Source organism: Heterostelium album, assembly GCF_000004825.1.
Source record: "Heterostelium album PN500 unplaced genomic scaffold PPL_scaffold14, whole genome shotgun sequence".
Lineage (NCBI taxonomy): Eukaryota > Evosea > Eumycetozoa > Acytosteliales > Acytosteliaceae > Heterostelium > Heterostelium album.
Window position 1 is genome coordinate 607,206 of NW_008805076.1, and position 18,837 is coordinate 626,042.

An 18,837-nucleotide genomic window follows, 5' to 3' on the forward strand; every position below is an offset into this window, starting at 1 on the left:
ATTCAAACAACTACAAATTGTATTTATTTATATATTTTTATAATATTTAATTTAATTTTTAGAATTGTATCCGATCGAAAAGCTGTTCTGGTATATATGCATTTACTATTCCTACCTGCTCGAATTTTTGTTTTCCCTTGATTACATTTTTAAAAGGGTACCAGCTTTCAACAAACACATTGTTTTTCAATATTATAGTGGATGCTACCAAACAGAGAGGAACGAGTTTACTAAACCTCAAAGAAACGATCAGTGCTCATATCTTCATTAACATGTTCTATGTTTTTTTTAGTTCCTTTAACCAATCAACTCCGAGTTTGCCTTCAAAGATCAGCTTTTCGATCCGATTCAATTTCAAGAATAATTAAATTAATTTAAATAAATAAAAAATTGTAAAAAAAACAAAAAAACGAGCGTTTATTTTTATTTATAATTTTATAACAAACTTATTATACATAAATATATATATATTTAAGTAATATTTGAGAAATGTCACTTTCTGAACTAAGAAAGAAGTTTACAAAAGGTGATACTTCCACCACAACAACAACAGCAACAAAGACGTCAGCAAAACAGGGTGGTAGTAGTAGTAGCAATTCGATTTTAACAACTAAAAAAGAAACACCAAAGAAATCAATAAATACATCGACACCATCATCATCATCATCAGCAATCGAAAAGAAAAAGAAATCAGTAACATCAACAACATCGACTACAACAAAGAATAACAAAGTTAATAAAACAAATGAAGCATCAAAAGAATTAGATTTAGATCAGCTATTTGAAAAGAAGAAACAAGTCGATAAAATAAAAAAGATTAAAGTACAGGAGGAACAAATCAAACAACAACAACAACAACAAAAGCAAGTAGAGTCAAAATCAAAGAAATCAAGACCTGTAGATGATGATGACTTCTTTGATAGTAGAGGTACAAATATTAAAGGTAAATATCTATCTATTCTTTATTATTGAATCAAATTCAACGAGTTATTTGCTAACTAAATATATTTATTGTTCAATTATCAAACAAAACAGAAAGAAAATATTTCGAAGGTATGCCTGTTTATACAGAAGAAGAATTGGGATTGGATCGTGACTATGAAGAAGGTGATACTGAACTATGTCCGTTCGATTGTCAATGTTGTAAATAAATAAAATATAAAAACAAATACAATCATATTATATTTAATAAAAACGAGATCAATGTTTGATAGTTTGTTGTTTTGTGTATATATATTTATCATCTATTTATTATTGTTTTGTTTTACTTTAAAGTTCATCCTTGGCTTTGGATGATTTAGTCGATGGTTTGGTTTCGGTGGTGGTGGTGGTAGTTGTCTTTTTGGTGGATACGACTTGTGGCAACTTTGAGATCTTGGTCATCGATTTCTTTCCGATCAATACATTACCGATGTACTCATCGAGTGACTCCTCCGAGAAGTTACCCAAGTAGTGTGAATAGCCACCCTTGACAATGTTGACAACAAACATGTTTGGTAGACCGGCCAAATCAAACTTCTCGATAAAGTGTGGTTGTTGACTGCCGTCCAACTGTACAAACTTCATACGACCAACGTATTTCTTGGCCATCTTTTGGAGTGACTCCATCTTGAGAGCGTTCGACTCTTTCTCGTCTTCGTTGGACATGTCAAACAACGAGACGGAGCATACACCAACCGAGCAAACCTTGTCAAAGGTTTCTTGATCCTCTACGAATACAACGTGATCCAATGGTTTCTCTGGTTGTTGTTCCTCCTTCTTCTTCTTATCCTTCTTCTTATCTTTCTTCTCTGGTTCCGCTTGTGGTTGAGCAACCTTTGGTTTCTTTGTCTTGTCTTCGAATGGCTCCAAGAAGCTATAGAGTGATTCATGGTTCAATTTACCATCGTACTTTACAAACTCTTCATCCGCACTATCTCCCTTGAAAACAACTAAAGCTGGTAATTTATCAATTCCATACTTTTGTACTATATATAAAAGTGAAATAAGAACCAAGTTAATTAAAATGTAAAAAGATAATATTAATAATATTGTTAAACTTACATAATTCTTTTGGTGCATCTTTAAACTCTGACAATGGTAATGAATGTTGGAAATCTAGTGATAATGCCTTGTAGAGATTCGATGTCTTTGCCTTGTCGGTGAACAACACTACTTTGGCAGTCTTGGAAGCGCTGACAAATTTGTTAAAGTCTTCTTGTGACTTTAGTTTGCTGGCAAAGTTTGGAAGTTTCGAGGTCATATAGTTGATGATGGCGCTGGCAGAACGCTCCTGTTGGTAGTCCTCCGGTGTTTTCATACCCTTGGCAGCGAGCTTGTGTGAGAAGAACTTCAATGTTGGGAATCCCTTGATCTCAAAGGCACCACACAACTCTTTCTCGACGTCGCAATTGATGGCACCCAACTTGGCGATACCAGCGAGATTCTTGGCGGCCTTCTCGTACTCTGGCTTCAAACTCTTGCAGTGACCACACCACGGTGCGTAAAACTCTACCATCCAGATGTGTTCGTCTTTGGCAACGAGTGACTCAAAGTTCTTCTTGTTCAAATTGACGACAGACGATCCTTTGCCATAGAACTCTGGTTCCGCTGAGATGACCGCAACAGCAGATAATAAAAACAATTAATAATAACACTGTTTTATCTATATTCATATTTTTATATCTTTAATTTAAAATAGAAAAAAAGTAAAAAAAAAAGTGAAATGGAATGGAGTTTGTTTTTTTTTTTTTAATTGGCACTGTAGAGGTGCTTTGTCATCACATTTGTAACGTCACCAAGCAACAAGTCCTTTAAATAATGTTGTTATTAGTTTAAACTAATAATAACTAGTTTTTTAACTTTTGTTTAAATATTATTTTATGAGTTATAACTGAATATGTTTATGTAGATATTATTTATGTTTTTTTAGATGAAAGATTATACACCATATACTTTTTCAGATAATGAATCATATCATAAACAATTATTATTTACATATTATTATAATCATCGAATGATTCAATTTATAATTCAACCATTACTGACACTTTGATAAAAACAAATACACAGCTCAATTAATTTATTAATCTAATCGATTAGGAAAACTAAAACGTTTGGTGACAGTACTAGTATGGGTCGATGACAAAGACGAAGTTGGGAGAGAATGTGCATCTAGAAAAAGATGTCTCTGTACAGTATGTTAGTGATGAATGAAATCGTTTGAAATTATATCAATAAAACAAATCATATGAATTATTATTATTTGTTTTTCATAAAAACTATCTCTAACATTCAAGCTTGATAGAAATGGTCTGTTTTGGACTTAGAGTGGCTTCTATCTGCAAAATAAAAAATAAAAAAAATAAAAATAAAAAAAAAGTTTTTAAAAAAATATTTTTCTGTGAATCAAAATGTGTGAAATAAATTAAAATGAAAAAGTTAACTTAATTTATAACATAAATATAAATCTAAATATGGATTATTTGTGACTTTATTTTCAATATAAATAGTTTATTGATCATTTTGTATAAAAATCATAAACAAATATATTAAATAACATATATATAAATATAAATATTTATTTTTAAAACAAAACATATACAGAATGACAGTAAATAATTTAGAAGTAATTTGCATCGATAAGATATTGTTAAATTCAATAGCAGATGACTTTGATAGATATGATAGTATTATGAAAGATAGAATATTAAAACGATTGTTGAATCCATGTCAACCAAAGTTCTCATATAAACACTCGACACCACCAGTTCCTTCACCTAAATGGCTCTCAAAGTTGGTCGACCACAACACTACTGCGCTCGATCTCAGTCTTGTTCCAGGTCTGGTCTGGCTATCATACACACAAAACTCTGATAAATTCCCATTCCAATTCCTCGAGAATTGCACCTCGCTCACCAGTCTCACCATCAATTCACAATCAAACTTTACAATCGCACAGCTACTGCCATTCCTGCGTGTAGTAGGTTCGCGTCTGAAACACCTCGATCTAAGTCGTTGTATCCGTATGAACGACAGTGCCATTCACTACATTAGCTACTACTGTCGTAATCTACAATCACTACAGCTCCAAGAGTGCATAGGAATTGGCGGTTCGGTGTTCCAACGCTCGATGTCCACGATGATGGCGCTGATGCCACTGGAGCGTGGTTCCGACGGCTCGCCAGCTCCACCACCCTCTTCCTTCCCAATGATGAGAATGGCGTCGTTGATGTCACTCGATCTCTCCGGGTGCAAATCGATCAGCTCCAAGAACCTCTTGAACATCTCCTACGTCTTTCCATGTCTGCAAGAGTTTGCATTCGCCAAGAACTTCCTCTCGGACGAAGACGGATCGCTGCTCGTCCAAACACTACCAGCATCGACACGCTCACTCGATCTCTCTTTCAATCCAATCGGTGCCAAGACACTGGCATCTCTAACACCGTCCGGTAAGAACATGACCACATTCTACTTGAAATCACTCTCCGTACAGTATTGCCGTTGCATTTCAACCAACGACATCCAACAGCTATTTAGTGGACTGTCAAACAGTCTTGAGAGTTTATCAATCACTGGTTGTTCACAAATCGATAGAAATTCATTGAAATCATCAAGTAGCAGCAGCAACAGCAACAGTTACAATCCCTATCAGAAAACAACAACAACTACCGCCGCCGCCGCCTCAAAGAGAATCAGTTGTAGTATCACTTATAATGATAGAATTTTGAATAATAATATTGTTTCACCACAATCAATGTATTCATAACAACATAATCTAACAACATACTACTATTTATTTATTTATTTATTAAAAAATCAAGATATGATATTGATTAATATCAAATGTATATAATCAAACAGCAAAGTTTAATAAACAAGATTAATAAATCTTTTAATAGGAGATTTATTAAAAACATAATCATCATTTTTAAAATTAAAATTTTATTTTAAACGAATAATTATTAATAATGATGACTTGTAGAGTGTGTGGTTCATCTGATGAACTGACCAGGCTTTGTTTTTAATAGTCAACCCCCTAATAACAAATATATAAATATATATTAAAAATTAATTTTTAAACAATCATAAAATATATAAATAGATAACAAATATTAATAAATAATCATTAGTCACCACTGATATTTATTCATTTAAAATTATTCTAAAGAATAAAGAACAATGTTAAATAGAAGTAAACATTTTATAAAAAAGTAAATATCATATCAATCACCTGATGATTCTATATTGATCATCATCATATCTTTTTAGAACATATTAATCAACTAAAATTAATCAATCATTAAAATAGTTTTTATTATAGGTACAATAATAATAATATAATTTCAAATATTAAAAATAGTAGTAATAATAATAGTAATAGTAATAGTAATATTAGAAATATAATAAATAAAACATGTTCATACAATAATAATAATAATAATAATAGTAATAGTAGTAATAATAATAGTGATTTTAAATTTAAATATAAAGATAGTGAAAATCACAGTTTTGATTCAAAAGAAAAAAGAATATTTGATAAAAATCAGTTGAGATCTGCTTTATTGTTTGGGAGTTCATTTGGTTTCTATAATGAAGAGAAAGAATATGGATGGTTGAAATCATTGATATTACCAAATCATATCTTGTGTGACGATAATAATGGTGGTGGAAGACAACAGGTAACTACAGGTGTAGTTGTTACCAATCCAACAGCAGGTCTCGAACCTCTAAATAATACACCGATTGTAATATTGAATCCAATCGATGCAATGGCAACTCTCACCGATGAACCAATCTCTGTTGTCTCGACGGTGTTGCGGCTGTTCCATCTCGGCGCAATTATGTTGCCGGCACTCGTTACCTCACCACTGGTGCTGGTGCCATTTGTAAATAATGCATGGTGGTCGCTACTCCTCAAGACGATGGAGTGGAGCGGTACCTGCTGGATAAAGTTTGGTCAGTGGATATCGACGCGACCCGACCTCTTCCCAAAGTTGCTCTGTGAGAAATTCGAGCAGTTGCACAACAAGTGTCCGTCGCATAGCTATCACTATACAAAGCAGTCGGTGGAGAGCAACTTTGAGCGGCCGATCGAAGAGCTCTTTCTCTACTTTGACGAGGTGCCAATGGCATCGGGTGCAGTCGCACAAGTACACAAGGGTGTGAACAACGATGGCAAAGTGGTTGTAGTCAAAGTTCTGCATCCCAACGCCCACTATTACATAAAGACAGATTTCACCATTATCTATACCGCACTCTGGTTGTTCAGCAAGATGCCCGGAATGAAATGGTTGTCACTGCCAGAATCCGTACTGGAATTCGGTAAATCCATGATGAAACAAGTCGATCTCACATTGGAAGCACAACATCTTTCAACCTTTATAAATAACTTTAAAAACAACAATGAAGTTGTATTTCCCAAGCCATGTTATCCATTGGTATGTCGTAGATTAAAATCTATTTTTGTTTGAACTTCGAGTTTTAAAAACTTACCAAAAAATTCACACAACTAACTTTTAGGTATCAAAGAGTGTACTGGTTGAAACATTTGAACCTGGCGAACCAATTATGGATTATATTAGTACGAATAGTCCTTTCAATCCAACGCTAGCTCGTATTGGATTGGATGCATATCTACAGATGATGTTGGTCGACAATTTCATTCATGCCGATTTGCATCCTGGCAATGTATTGGTTCGTGATCCGACACTCCATAGAAGATCACAGTTTCATCATGAGCAGCAATCGAATCAATTGCTGATTACCAAACAACATCACGCAAACCCACACATGATTGTATTGAAAACACTCGATCTACAGAGAAAAGCAACACCACTGCCAAAGTTGGTGTTGTTGGATGTCGGATTGGTCACCGAACTCGATACGACCGACAAATCACATTTCAAAGAACTGTTTACCGAAGTTGTAAAAGGCAACGGTAAAGCTGGAGCAGAGTTAATCATTAAATACGCAAAAGAAGCACAATGTTCAGAACAAGAAATATGTAAGTATTATAAAGACGACTTGTTGATTGTTATATTGTATTTTAATGTTTTTTTTTATTTCTTCATTTCAATTGTTATATATAGTTGAATTCAAAGAAAAGATGGGAGAAATATTTAATAAAGTACAGAATAGTAAGTTAAGTGAAATTCATGTTGGACACCTGATGAGTCAGATACTTAGTTTGGTGAGAGAATATCATGTAAAATTGGAAAGCAACTTTGCAACGTTGGTAATGGGAACTATAGTTTTGGAGGGACTTGGCAAACAACTGGATCCAAACATAAGTCTTTTGAAAGCTGCGATTCCATTCCTATTCCACCGTCAAACCTCTTATATACTACCTGAATTCTATCGTTATCTAATTAGACCAAAGAAACCATATGAAACAAATTCTCAACAGGAACAAGAATAAAAGAAAATAAAAAAAAAAAGAAAGGATGTTATAACCATATGGTACTAATAATAATAATAATATTAAATATATATTCTATTCTTTTACTTCTCTTTTTAAGTGTATAAAATACTTATAAGTTCTTTTTTGTTTATATTTATATTATTAATCTCTTTTTTTTCTTTTGAAGAATTAATTTTATTAAAAGTTTTAATATTATCCATACCGTTTGTTTCCATTTAAAAGTTTGATCAATGACGATGTGTAATGATAATGATAAATAAGAAGATTGTAATTTGGTTTGGTTTGGCTGTCTACTTGGGTATTTGTTTTTGGTTGTTTTTCATAACGTTGGTGATGTATTGTATTATTATTATTATTATTATTTTAATAATTACTTAAAATATTATGTGGAATCTGAAGTAGTCTACAAGCTGCTGTTTTGTAACAAACCTTTAATGAACTTCTTGTTTCACTGTGTATCTTGGTAGTTGTGCTCTTTTCTCCTCCTAAAAGTAATAATAGATAAAAACAGGGTAAGATGTATTCTTTGTTATTTTTTTTTTTTTAAAAGATGATAGATAAAGAGGGAATGTTATTATTGATAATGATAATTATAGTTGTTTTTTGTTTACTTCTCTTTTATGATTGAATTTAAAAGTAGTAAATTAACTATATATATAAATATTTATAGATAAAGAGTTTTAAAAAAAGAAAAGAATGTTATAACATCAATATCATCATCGTTATCATTATTATTAACAAGATGATGAATATTGATTGAGTATAAAGAATAGTATAACGTACCATTGAAATAAGATCATCTGTATATACCAAGTGTGTTCCTGGTACTTGATTGTGAGTGGCAATCACTGCTGGTGCTGCTTTTACTATGGTTGTTGGTTTTGAAGATATAGTTGTAGTAGTAGTAGTACCAGTTGTTGCATTAAATCCATTGCTGTTGTTTGTTTGAGATGATGGTGGTGAAGATAAAGGTGGTGGAGGTGGCGGAATATCATTGTTATTTGTGGTACCGTTGGATGAGGTTGTTGTTGGTGGTGGAGGTGGTGGCGAAGATGAGGGTGGTGGTGGAGGTGGTGGTGAAGATGATGGTGGAGGTGGTGGTGGTGGTGATGAAGTTGGTGGAGGTGGTGGAGGTGGTGCTCCATTGGGTGGTGGTGGTGGTGGTAATATACCGGGTTGCATATGTCCTGGCATACCAGGTCCAGGTGGTAATTTAAACATCGGAGGGAACTTCATAATTGGATTGATTGGGAATTGTATTGGTTGGTTTGGTAACATACCTCCTGGTGGTGGTGGAGGCATTGAATAATTATATGGATTCGGCATCCATGGATTTGGCCTGTTAATTAGTTTTTTAAAAACAATCGATTGTTAGTATTAAAGATCTAAATATCTATCTCTATATCTATCAAATACATACATATTGGGTAAATGTGGCATTCCATATGGTGTACTTCCTGGAGGAGGAGGTGCACCTCTAAATTGTGGATTAAAATTCTGTGGTGGTTGTTGTTGATGTGGATGTTGGTGATGGTGATGTGGTTGTTGTTGGTGTTGTTGTTGATGATTCATCTTTGTCTTCTTCTCTGGTCTACCTTCTTCATCTTCATCGGGTATACCTTCCATACCATAGATTTCATATTCAACACTATCTCTACCTGGTTTTGAATTTGGTACTCTAAATAAAACAAAATAGATCTATTAATATATGAAATAAAATTCTCGAGAATATATATATATATATATATATATATAGATTAGATAGTTACTTTGTTAAAACTTCTTTATGTACTGTTTGAACGTGAACAACCATTCCACTGGCAGATGCTAACTTTCTATTGCAATGAGGACACTTAAAGTGACGCGCTTTCTGATGTTGAATCAGAATCTTTTCATCTTCAAATGTTCTTTCACAGTACCAACAATAGGGTTTCTCATTTCCCTTCTTTTTCTTTCCCATATTTCTTATCTATCTATCTATTCTAATCTTATTAATTAAAATAATAAAAAAAAATAAATGAAAAGGGAATGATCAATTTATTAAAAAAAATATAAAAAAAAAAATACGTTGAAAAACATAAAAAAATAAACGGTAAAATTTTAAAATATTTAATTTATTTATATGTTCTATTCTAACAATGATAATATTATCTATCTATAATCTATGAAATTTACAAGTGAGTTAAAATCAATTAAATTAATATTATCATTACTAATTGTGTATGTTTTGATTTTGTTGTTATTATCTGCGTTGTTGTTGTTGATGTTATCTATGTTGTTGTTATTATTGTTGTTGTTGTTCGATGATGTTGCAACTTGATAGATCCAAATGCTATAGTTATCCCATGTGACTTTTATATTTGACAATCCTTTCAATTTGTTGACAGTGTTGAAAATGATGATATAGTGAACACCCAGTGTGTTGGCGTAGGATATCGATTCCTCGATCACCTGATTGAGATCACCAATCTCTTCCCAAGTCTGGTCGGAGATCATCTCAAAAAGGATATCGTGTTCCACAGACAAAAAGATATGAGGAACTGGTTTCTCAAGATCTGTGACTGGATCGATCTGAACGAGATATCTATTGATATGGTTATCATGATAACTATTATAGATACCACTTTCCAATGCTGCAGCGACTTGAATCTGTAAGTTATATTCTAATTTCAACTTATCACCTAAAATGATTACTTATTTATTAATAAAATTCTATTATTGATAAAGTTAATAATTTACTTACTGTCTGAATTGGAAAATGGTTTCAAACTTGAAATTAATGATTTTATGAAATGTGGAATGTGGGAATACCAGTTGTTTGGATAAATGAATGAATTGTTAAATATCGACAGTTCATTAAGTAGATAGTCTTTGAATATTGGTGAGACAAATCGGAATTCAGACTTCTCTCTATTAAGTACTCTTAGGATACCAACGTTAGCCAGTTCTTTCATGAAACATTGTTGTGCTAGTGGATCTTGATCTTGATCATTATCTTTGTTGTCATTAATATCACCATTTTCATTGATATGATTATTTAATTTGATTGTATAGAATGGAGGTGTTGAAAGAATATCAATGATTGAATCTATCATCTCCTGAGATCGATTGATCATTCTTATTAATCTCGAGTAAATAGGTAATGTCCTTAGATGATTGATTATCGATCTTCTAATTGTTATCCACCGTTTCATATCTAATTTACATTTAAGATCTGTCCTCTCTAGTTCTTCACCAATCAAACCAAGTAGCCCTGGATATCCGCCCATCGATCCAACCATGATATTCAACACTTCATTGTCAATCTGTATACCATTGTGTTCTGACCACTCTAACAGTAAATCTCGAATATCTTGACTTTTAAAACCATGAAGGAATACTGTATCATGAGAATTGAAAAAGTGATAGTCATGGATACTAGTTGACTCTGATCTTTGAAACTCTTGATAAGTTGATACCAACCCATCAATTAAATTCAACATATTGCAATTTCCAAAAGCAAAACAACTATAGAGACAATACTCTGGTGAGTTCATCATTTCATTCACCAATTTGAGAAATTCATAATTTTGAGAGGTATCAATCTCTAAAAAACTATCGAATTCATCAAATAGTAAAATAACAAAGCTGTCATTGAATGTTACTGAATACCTTGTAAATATCTATTTTTGAAAATAAATAAGTTAAATATTTTAAAAAACAATTGTTTTTTGGAATAATTACATCTTTAATATCACTTTGAGAGGAAGGTGAACTAAATGGAATATTTGATTTTGTGTTTCTTAATGAGTTTATAAACCAATCATAAAAATTTGTGGAATTTGAATCTTTAAATTCATTAAAGTTTATCCTATTTTTTTTTGTTAAATTTTAGTTATTAAATTTTTTGATTTTAATAACTTACATTATAGGAACAAAATCTGTTGTATTTGTTAATCTGTTACTAAAAGCATCCATTAAACTTGTTTTACCAGATTTAATTGATCCCATAACACTAAAACATCCTTTCTTTGACAAACAATTTTCCAATTGACCCAACTGTAGATTTTCAAAAGGAATATGATAATAATATTCTTGATTATAACTTGTTATCTCTCCATAAGTTATGGATTTATAAACTAAAAATTAATTAGATTAAAATTGATCAACTTTAAATATCTTTAAAAATACCTTCTTTGTATTCCTCGATTCCATTTTCATCTTGTGTTTCACTCTTTTGAAATAGTTGATCTGAAATTGTCATATTCGAGGAGAGTAAGCTCATCTCTTGACTTATTTGTTTAAATTTTCTTTCATCTTCAGAAAAATTCAAACTTTCCAAGTTTATATTCTCCTCTTTGATCTCTTGTAGTGAATGAATATGCTCCTCTTGATGTTTTGATAATTTCAAAAGAATATCATCTAAATGTTCTTTATGATTATCATTTATAAAATTAACTAAATCCAAATTTGAATATAAGGAACAACTTGCTATTAAATTATCTTTTTGTTCATTTGTCAATTGTTGATTACATCTTATTGTATTAATTGCAGCTAAATATTAGAAAAAAAACCAAAAAAATTATTAATTTTTAAATTTATGTCTAATAATCAATAATCTTACCATCCATATTTATTATTTCATTTTATACTTATAAATTGAATAAATATTGAATAAATAATAAATAAAGTTCACAGTAGCTATTTTTATATCTATTTTTTTAAACAAAGTTTCCAAAAAAATGAAAATGACCAAATTTAGAAATTTAGATTTTTTTTTTTTGATTATTTTGTCATAGTAAAAAAAAATTTTGGACCAATCAATTTGGATTATTATCTATACATATTCTTAAGAATATTTAAAAACTATAATATTACTATCTTTGTTTGTGAAATTATCTTCAATGGACAAAAAATAATTTTTTGATTTTTAATTTTCCAAAATTTTTTTCATAGAACTTAAAACAGCTTTAATAATAATTTTTGATGTTTCTTTCTCATTTAATTTAAACAAATGAATAGTTCAGATGAAAATGATTGTTTAATAAAAAACGATTCTACAACTACTAATAGTAGTAATAGTAATAATAGACAGAGAACAAAAGATGTAACATTGGATGAATCAAACTCTGTTGAATTCAGTGAGATGATGTTATCTCAAGAGACGTTGGATGGTCTAAAACAATGTGGATTCATCAAGCCTTCACCGATTCAAGTTCAGGCGATACCACTTGCTCTGACCGGTAGAGATATCATTGCTCAAGCAAAGAGTGGCACTGGCAAGACTGTAGTATTCAGTGTGGTGGCACTCGAAACCGTTCTGAAACTACGAACTACACCCATTCCCAAAGATAGACAAGAACTGCTGGATATGGACGACGAGAGTTATGCTGCCGCTATATCTGGTGTTCCTCGACATCCCGTGGTGATGATACTCTCACCGACACGTGAGATAGCCGTGCAATCGTGTGACGTTGTCAATCAGCTGGCGCGATCAATGAAGTATATCAAAGCGGCATCGTTCATCGGTGGACTCAGGGAAGTGGATGACCGTCATCGACTCTCAGGTTGTCAGATTGTGGTTGGCACACCCGGACGTATCAGATCGTTGATTGAATCACTGACACTTCGTACCGACGACATCAAGCTGTTGATTCTCGACGAAGCCGACAAACTGCTGGATATGGGTTTCAGTAAAGATATCAATTGGTTGCATCGTGCGCTGCCTGTCAGTCAAAGACAGACACTGGCGCTGTCCGCAACCTATCCGGTGTCGGTACTGAACGTTGTCAAGGCGTATATGCGCGCCGACGTCATGGAAGTTCGCGTTGGTTCAGACACGCCGTCACTCACAGGAATCACACAATACTACCAATTCGTAGAGAATCCAGCTATTAGTTATCAGGCATTCAAAGAGAAGATCGCTTCATTGCTGCTGCTACTAGAGCAACTTGGATTCTATCAGGCGATTGTGTTTGTAAGTGAGCGGCAACGCGCGGAAGAGGTGTGCAAGTTGCTGGTGCGACGTGGTTGGCCAACGCGTTATATTGCCGGTGCTATGGAGCAACGCGAGCGTCTGCTGGTGATGGAAGAGCTAAAGGATTTCAAGTTGCGAATACTGGTGTCGACTGACCTGATTGCGAGAGGTATCGACATTGAGCGTGTCAATCTTGTGGTGAACATCGATATGCCGAGAGACTACGAAACTTACTTTCATAGGATCGGTAGAACCGGTAGATTCGGTACCTATGGTGTATCGGTTAGTTTTATATCAAAGGATTCCGAACAAGATAGAAACTTCTTACATGAGCTACGTGTGCGATACAATGTTGAATTGCTGGAGAGAAAAGATAACGATGAGATACCAGAACACTTTTACACATATCAGTTGTCGAATAGCAAGGAATCAGAGTCATTAGAATCACTAAAACTTAAACAACAACAATTTAAACAGAAACAAGAGGAGAAAGAACAAGTCAAACTTTTAAAACAACTAAAGATCAACGATGATTATATTCAAAATCAACAAAATATAGATGAAAATGAAGAAGATTATAATGAAGATGAAGAGTATGACGAAGAGTATGAAGATGAAGAGTATGAAGATGAAGAGTATGAAGATGAAGAGAATGAAGAGTATGAGGATGAAGAGTACGAAGATGAAGAGTATGAAGAGTACGAAGAGTATGAAGATCAGGAGTATGAAGAAGAGAATGAAGAGTATGAAGAAGTAGAAAACAATTATAATTTTAATAAGGAAGTTGAAGAAGGAGAAGAAGAAGAATATCAAGATTTTAATAATAATAATAATATATTTAAAGATCAGTCACAACATCAAAGAGCTACAAGTTACAATCATAATTTAAGTTATAATCAACCAAACAATTTAAACAACAAATGGGAAGATTATCTTCATTATATAAATAGTTATTCAAATCAAAACAATTACAACTATAGTTATTTAATATCCAACCACAATAATATAAACTCATATAATAATCATAATTGTAACTGTAGGTATTGCCCTATAAAACAAAGTAAACATCATCCAATTCAACAACAACAGCAACAACAATATCAACAACACTATTATAATTATCCTTACTACTATAATTATTAAAATATATTATTTTTGCAATCATATATACTCGAAATAAATAAACAATGAAACAATATATATATTTATTTATTCACAAACATAAAAGCAATGTAAATTGTTACATTTTCACCTATAGGTATATATATAGTTAAAAACCAATATAGCTGTTGATTTTGTATTCAACGGTAAACATTAATTAATGACATGTGTGGTGTGGTGTGGAGTGTTGTTCACAAATATTTTATTTTAACACCAATATATTTACTGATTATATACAAAAAAAAATTATATTTTGATAGTTATTTTAAATGTATATATATGTGGGTGTTGATTAAATTTATATATAATAGGTGTTTTTGTTTTTACTGATGAAGACAAACTATGTTTGGAATTCGTCTATCTCATATGAATGAAGTGTTTAGATTTATGGAATGAATGATTGATTGATTGATTGTTTATTAGTGTTTGTGAATCTGAAGTTAACAATTTCTGTAATTTGTAGTCGGGATCTTTAATTCATTTCATTGGTCAGAATTTATTTTCAATTTCCTAATTTAGAATCATATTGAATAATTCTCTATAATATTATCTCTATGATAGGTATAATTCCCATAAAGAGATAGACCTATCCAAATTAAATTTTTTCTACACAATTTAAGTGAATTATGATAAAGTTATAAGGTTAATTGATTCATTTTATTGTTTATCTAAAGTTAATTCAAAAATGAGTATTTATTGTAAATATTAAAAAAATACTATCAAAATAATAATTACTCATTATTTTTTTTATCCACTAAATTTTTAGATACATTATCAAGAAGCAATTCATTTAATATTGGATTTAAACGATTGAAAAGACCAAATCATTGTAATTGCCAAATAGGAATGGGTTTATATGAACAGATAGAAGATATTGGAAATCTACTCAATATTTGTTCAAACAATTTATTTATTATTATAGATTTTGAACTAGATTCAAGTTCAAATAATATGAATTAATATAATTTTATTTATTATTTAAAAATATATATAATGAACTCGAGTTCATCTAAATAAATAAGTTTCTATATACATTTTAATCCTTATGATTTTTTTTTTAATTTAAAAATCTATTTTTGAAAACAAATAGAAAATTAGAATAATGATATTATATGATATAATTTTCATCACTTACATAAAAGATTTTTAGCGTAATATAGGTCCAGTTTCTTGATTGGAAGAAAATCCAACTTCTTTTAATATTTTCTTTGTGGATGTTGTATTTTGTAAAGTAGCTGGTGGACTGTATTTAATTGTTTCTGGTGTTGACTTTTTAGAAATATTTTCTTTCGGAAAAAATAGTTCCTCATTCTTTGGATTTTTTAAGAGTTTGGAGTAAACATAATATTCCATTTTTAATAGTTTTATATATTTTTATCTATAATATAGAAGATAGAGAATTTATTTTATATTTTAGTATAAAAACAAAATAATCAATTTGAACTATTTATAGTTTTTCTTAAGATGAGATTGGATCAGAGAACGTTTTGATCATCTTCCAAGAATGTAAAAAAGATCATTAAAAAAACAAATCAACTTTGATTTCAAAGGATTTTCTCAAGAATGATTAACCCCTATTTTCTTTTTTCCCTTGTTTCTTTTGCAAAAAAAAAATTCGTTGGAAATTCATTCTTTTTTTTAAATTCCATACAATAGATGCGTTTAAGTCTTTACTCTTTTGACTTGGTTAAAAAATCTATAAATATTTTAATGATTAATTTTTTTGTCTTTAAAAATTTATTTATTTTTTACAAATATTTTTTATTTATTTTAAAGTAAAAGTATAAAAGTAATCATTTATAAATCAATATTGAAAATCAAATTAAAATTTATAGAATTTAGATTAGGATTTTGGATGGTGAGAGTACGAGCCAATATAACTCAGCCCTTTTGAAGAAATGGAAGATTTAAAATTAAGAATCAATCTAAATAAACACACCCTTAAATATCAAAACAAATCCTGCTTGGACTCTGTCCGCTGATTAATTATCATTTTTTTTGTTCGAATTTATAGTTAAAAATTATATTTTTTATTTACAGAAAAATTATTCGTATGATAAAATATCATATATGTGAAAAGATTATTTTTAATAATTTAGTTGATTTATCTTAATATTGATCCAGATTCTTGTTTGTTGGGAATTCCAATAGAATTTGTTTGTTGATTTGATGCATTGGTTAAAGTTTGGATTGCTGGTGGATTGTATTCCTTTGTTTTAGTTGAAGTCTTTTTCATTGGACTATCCTTTGGCCAAAACAATTCGTCATTCTTGGGGTTCTTTAAGAGTTTAGAATAGACTAAAAATTCCATTTTTTATTGATAATAAGTATTTGGTTTTTAAATTGTTTTTAAAAAAAATAATAAATAAATAAATATAATTATTATATTTGAATTAAAGATAATATTTTAATTAGTAATTGAATGATTTAATTTTAGATTTAAAAGTAAACTATATATAGTTGTTTAAACCAATACAAAGGAAGATTTTGAGCAACTTCCAAGAATTTTTAAAACTTATAGAGAATTTATAAATATTGATCTACGTGTATCATTCTTTTGATTTTCCCAATAACACTTAAATTAAGTGGGGTTACAAATTCTATGTCCTTTCTTTTTTGAAAAAAAACCGTATTCTTTTGATTCCCCGCGCCCACTTTTTTATTTTCTATATATTTTTGCAAAGACAACCAACACATAAGAATGATAAGTTTTTCACGTGCAAAAGCTATTCATATGATATCACTCTATTTTTAAATGATTTTGATGAGTCAGAGTCTATATATTAAAATAGAATGCAACAAACAATTAATCAATAAATTACTCCTTCTCCTCGTGTGTAAATTTGTTCTTTTTTCTTTCTTTTGGTTAATGCATACTATTATTTACTGATTATTGATGCGAGAATTTATATGTGTCTATTTTATTTACATGTTACTTTTATATGTTTTTGATTTTGATCTAATATATGTATGTGGTTATTATTATTAATAGTCGCTTGATCTAACGATTTCTATTTGATCTCGAGGTATGGAAGTTGCGACAGTTCTACCGTTAATTTCTATTGTATTGTGTGACTGTGGTTGATCGTTAACTCTTCTAGTTGTGTAAAGGTCATCGACGTTTGTTTCTAAATCGTGAACACTAGGTGCCTTTGATCGAAGTGAATTCATTCTAGCTTGAATCTCCTTTGAGAGTTCATTGTCATTCTCACTGTTATCTATACTATTACCAAAGTTCTCTCTTAATCTATTGAGTCTTTCCTGTACCTCTTCATTAGAAGTCACTCTTCTCGAGTAGTATCTAGATAAAAAAGTTAAACCACCACCTATACATACACATTTATTTAAAAAACAATGATGTACAATCAGTTAATATAATCTTTATTATACATCTCATTCATTCTATCTTACCATTATTTAATGACAGAGTTGCACTTTTGTTTAACAATTTAAAAGAAGATAACATTTTAATTAAAATTAGACAAAAAAAAAAAGAATGTTTGATTTATTTATTCATTTAAATAATTTAATTAATACAATAATTTTTTTTATTTTTTTGTTTTTTTTTTTTTTTCAAATCATCAATATATCTACAAATTGAATCAATCTAACAAATATTTAATTAGATAAAAGTAAATAACATATTTATCTTATAAATATTTAATTAAAAAAAAAAAAAAATTTGTTTTTCTAATATTTAATTTTATTTTTATTTTTAAAAAAAATACAAATTTGAGATCTTTTTTTTATTACACGGCAAACTTTTTATTTGATATTGAATCTATTAAACACATCTTTTTAATCAAAGTTTCACATACACACACACACACAAACACAACTTAATTTTTAGATGTAGAATTATCAATAGTGATTGGTTCAAATTATTAAAATGAGTTAACACAAAAATAGTACCCATTTTTTTAATTTGGTAGATATTGCTTTAAGTTTGGTGTCACTAGTAAATCAACAATGGTGAGCTATTAAGGAAATAATTTAGTTTGGCTTTATTTAAACTCAAATTGGTGTCGAAACTCTCGCTACAATTAAAAATTATTGGCTTTTAATTATTTTCAAGTTACTATTCTCCATCAATCTATGTGCAATCAGCAATCAATCTTACAATGATGATCAGAGGTGATCACTACTTCATACCCACCTTTATCAAATACAAGGTCCAATCGAATTAATTCTATTTAATTAATTTATCTTTTAAACATTAATAACAATTGTTGTTTTTTCAGTGTCTGTTATATCAATTCAAATTTGAGTAAACAATATAGCTATAGATCTTTATTAAATTTAACTTTTTAAAATTTAT

At 30.3% G+C, this 18,837-nt stretch overlaps 8 protein-coding genes across 8 annotated transcripts; 3 read left to right on the forward strand and 5 right to left on the reverse strand.

Moving 5' to 3' along the window:
- Positions 1 to 489: 489 nt before the first annotated feature.
- On the forward strand, positions 490 to 1,151 carry PPL_10587 (DUF1764 domain-containing protein; the record flags this gene model as incomplete). Its single annotated transcript, XM_020581355.1, has 2 exons — positions 490 to 943; positions 1,036 to 1,151. The coding sequence occupies 2 exons, from the start codon at positions 490 to 492 to the stop codon at positions 1,149 to 1,151; spliced, it is 570 nt and encodes a 189-aa protein (XP_020428142.1).
- A 118-nt stretch (positions 1,152 to 1,269) lies between these two features.
- Positions 1,270 to 2,654, reverse strand: PPL_10588 (uncharacterized protein; the record flags this gene model as incomplete). The annotated part of the gene is made up of 3 exons (XM_020581356.1): positions 1,270 to 1,967; positions 2,044 to 2,536; positions 2,622 to 2,654. 3 exons carry the CDS (start codon positions 2,652 to 2,654, stop codon positions 1,270 to 1,272), a joined length of 1,224 nt encoding a protein of 407 aa, XP_020428143.1.
- A 932-nt stretch (positions 2,655 to 3,586) lies between these two features.
- abkC (putative protein serine/threonine kinase) lies at positions 3,587 to 7,399 on the forward strand (the record flags this gene model as incomplete). Its single annotated transcript, XM_020581357.1, has 6 exons — positions 3,587 to 3,961; positions 4,475 to 4,737; positions 5,303 to 5,867; positions 6,210 to 6,392; positions 6,502 to 6,985; positions 7,071 to 7,399. 6 exons carry the CDS (start codon positions 3,587 to 3,589, stop codon positions 7,397 to 7,399), a joined length of 2,199 nt encoding a protein of 732 aa, XP_020428144.1.
- Positions 7,400 to 7,833: 434 nt separating this feature from the next.
- On the reverse strand, positions 7,834 to 9,362 carry PPL_10590 (C2H2-type zinc finger protein; the record flags this gene model as incomplete). The annotated part of the gene is made up of 4 exons (XM_020581358.1): positions 7,834 to 7,887; positions 8,186 to 8,741; positions 8,823 to 9,080; positions 9,172 to 9,362. The coding sequence occupies 4 exons, from the start codon at positions 9,360 to 9,362 to the stop codon at positions 7,834 to 7,836; spliced, it is 1,059 nt and encodes a 352-aa protein (XP_020428145.1).
- A 191-nt stretch (positions 9,363 to 9,553) lies between these two features.
- Positions 9,554 to 12,012, reverse strand: PPL_10591 (uncharacterized protein; the record flags this gene model as incomplete). Its single annotated transcript, XM_020581359.1, has 6 exons — positions 9,554 to 10,095; positions 10,146 to 11,064; positions 11,126 to 11,252; positions 11,307 to 11,520; positions 11,573 to 11,935; positions 12,006 to 12,012. 6 exons carry the CDS (start codon positions 12,010 to 12,012, stop codon positions 9,554 to 9,556), a joined length of 2,172 nt encoding a protein of 723 aa, XP_020428146.1.
- Positions 12,013 to 12,395: 383 nt separating this feature from the next.
- Positions 12,396 to 14,501, forward strand: ddx20 (DEAD/DEAH box helicase; the record flags this gene model as incomplete). The annotated part of the gene is made up of 1 exon (XM_020581360.1): positions 12,396 to 14,501. One exon carries the CDS (start codon positions 12,396 to 12,398, stop codon positions 14,499 to 14,501), a length of 2,106 nt encoding a protein of 701 aa, XP_020428147.1.
- Positions 14,502 to 16,623: 2,122 nt separating this feature from the next.
- On the reverse strand, positions 16,624 to 16,830 carry PPL_10593 (uncharacterized protein; the record flags this gene model as incomplete). The annotated part of the gene is made up of 1 exon (XM_020581361.1): positions 16,624 to 16,830. The coding sequence occupies one exon, from the start codon at positions 16,828 to 16,830 to the stop codon at positions 16,624 to 16,626; it is 207 nt and encodes a 68-aa protein (XP_020428148.1).
- Positions 16,831 to 17,504: 674 nt separating this feature from the next.
- Positions 17,505 to 18,313, reverse strand: PPL_10594 (uncharacterized protein; the record flags this gene model as incomplete). The annotated part of the gene is made up of 2 exons (XM_020581362.1): positions 17,505 to 17,820; positions 18,273 to 18,313. 2 exons carry the CDS (start codon positions 18,311 to 18,313, stop codon positions 17,505 to 17,507), a joined length of 357 nt encoding a protein of 118 aa, XP_020428149.1.
- Positions 18,314 to 18,837: the final 524 nt, after the last annotated feature.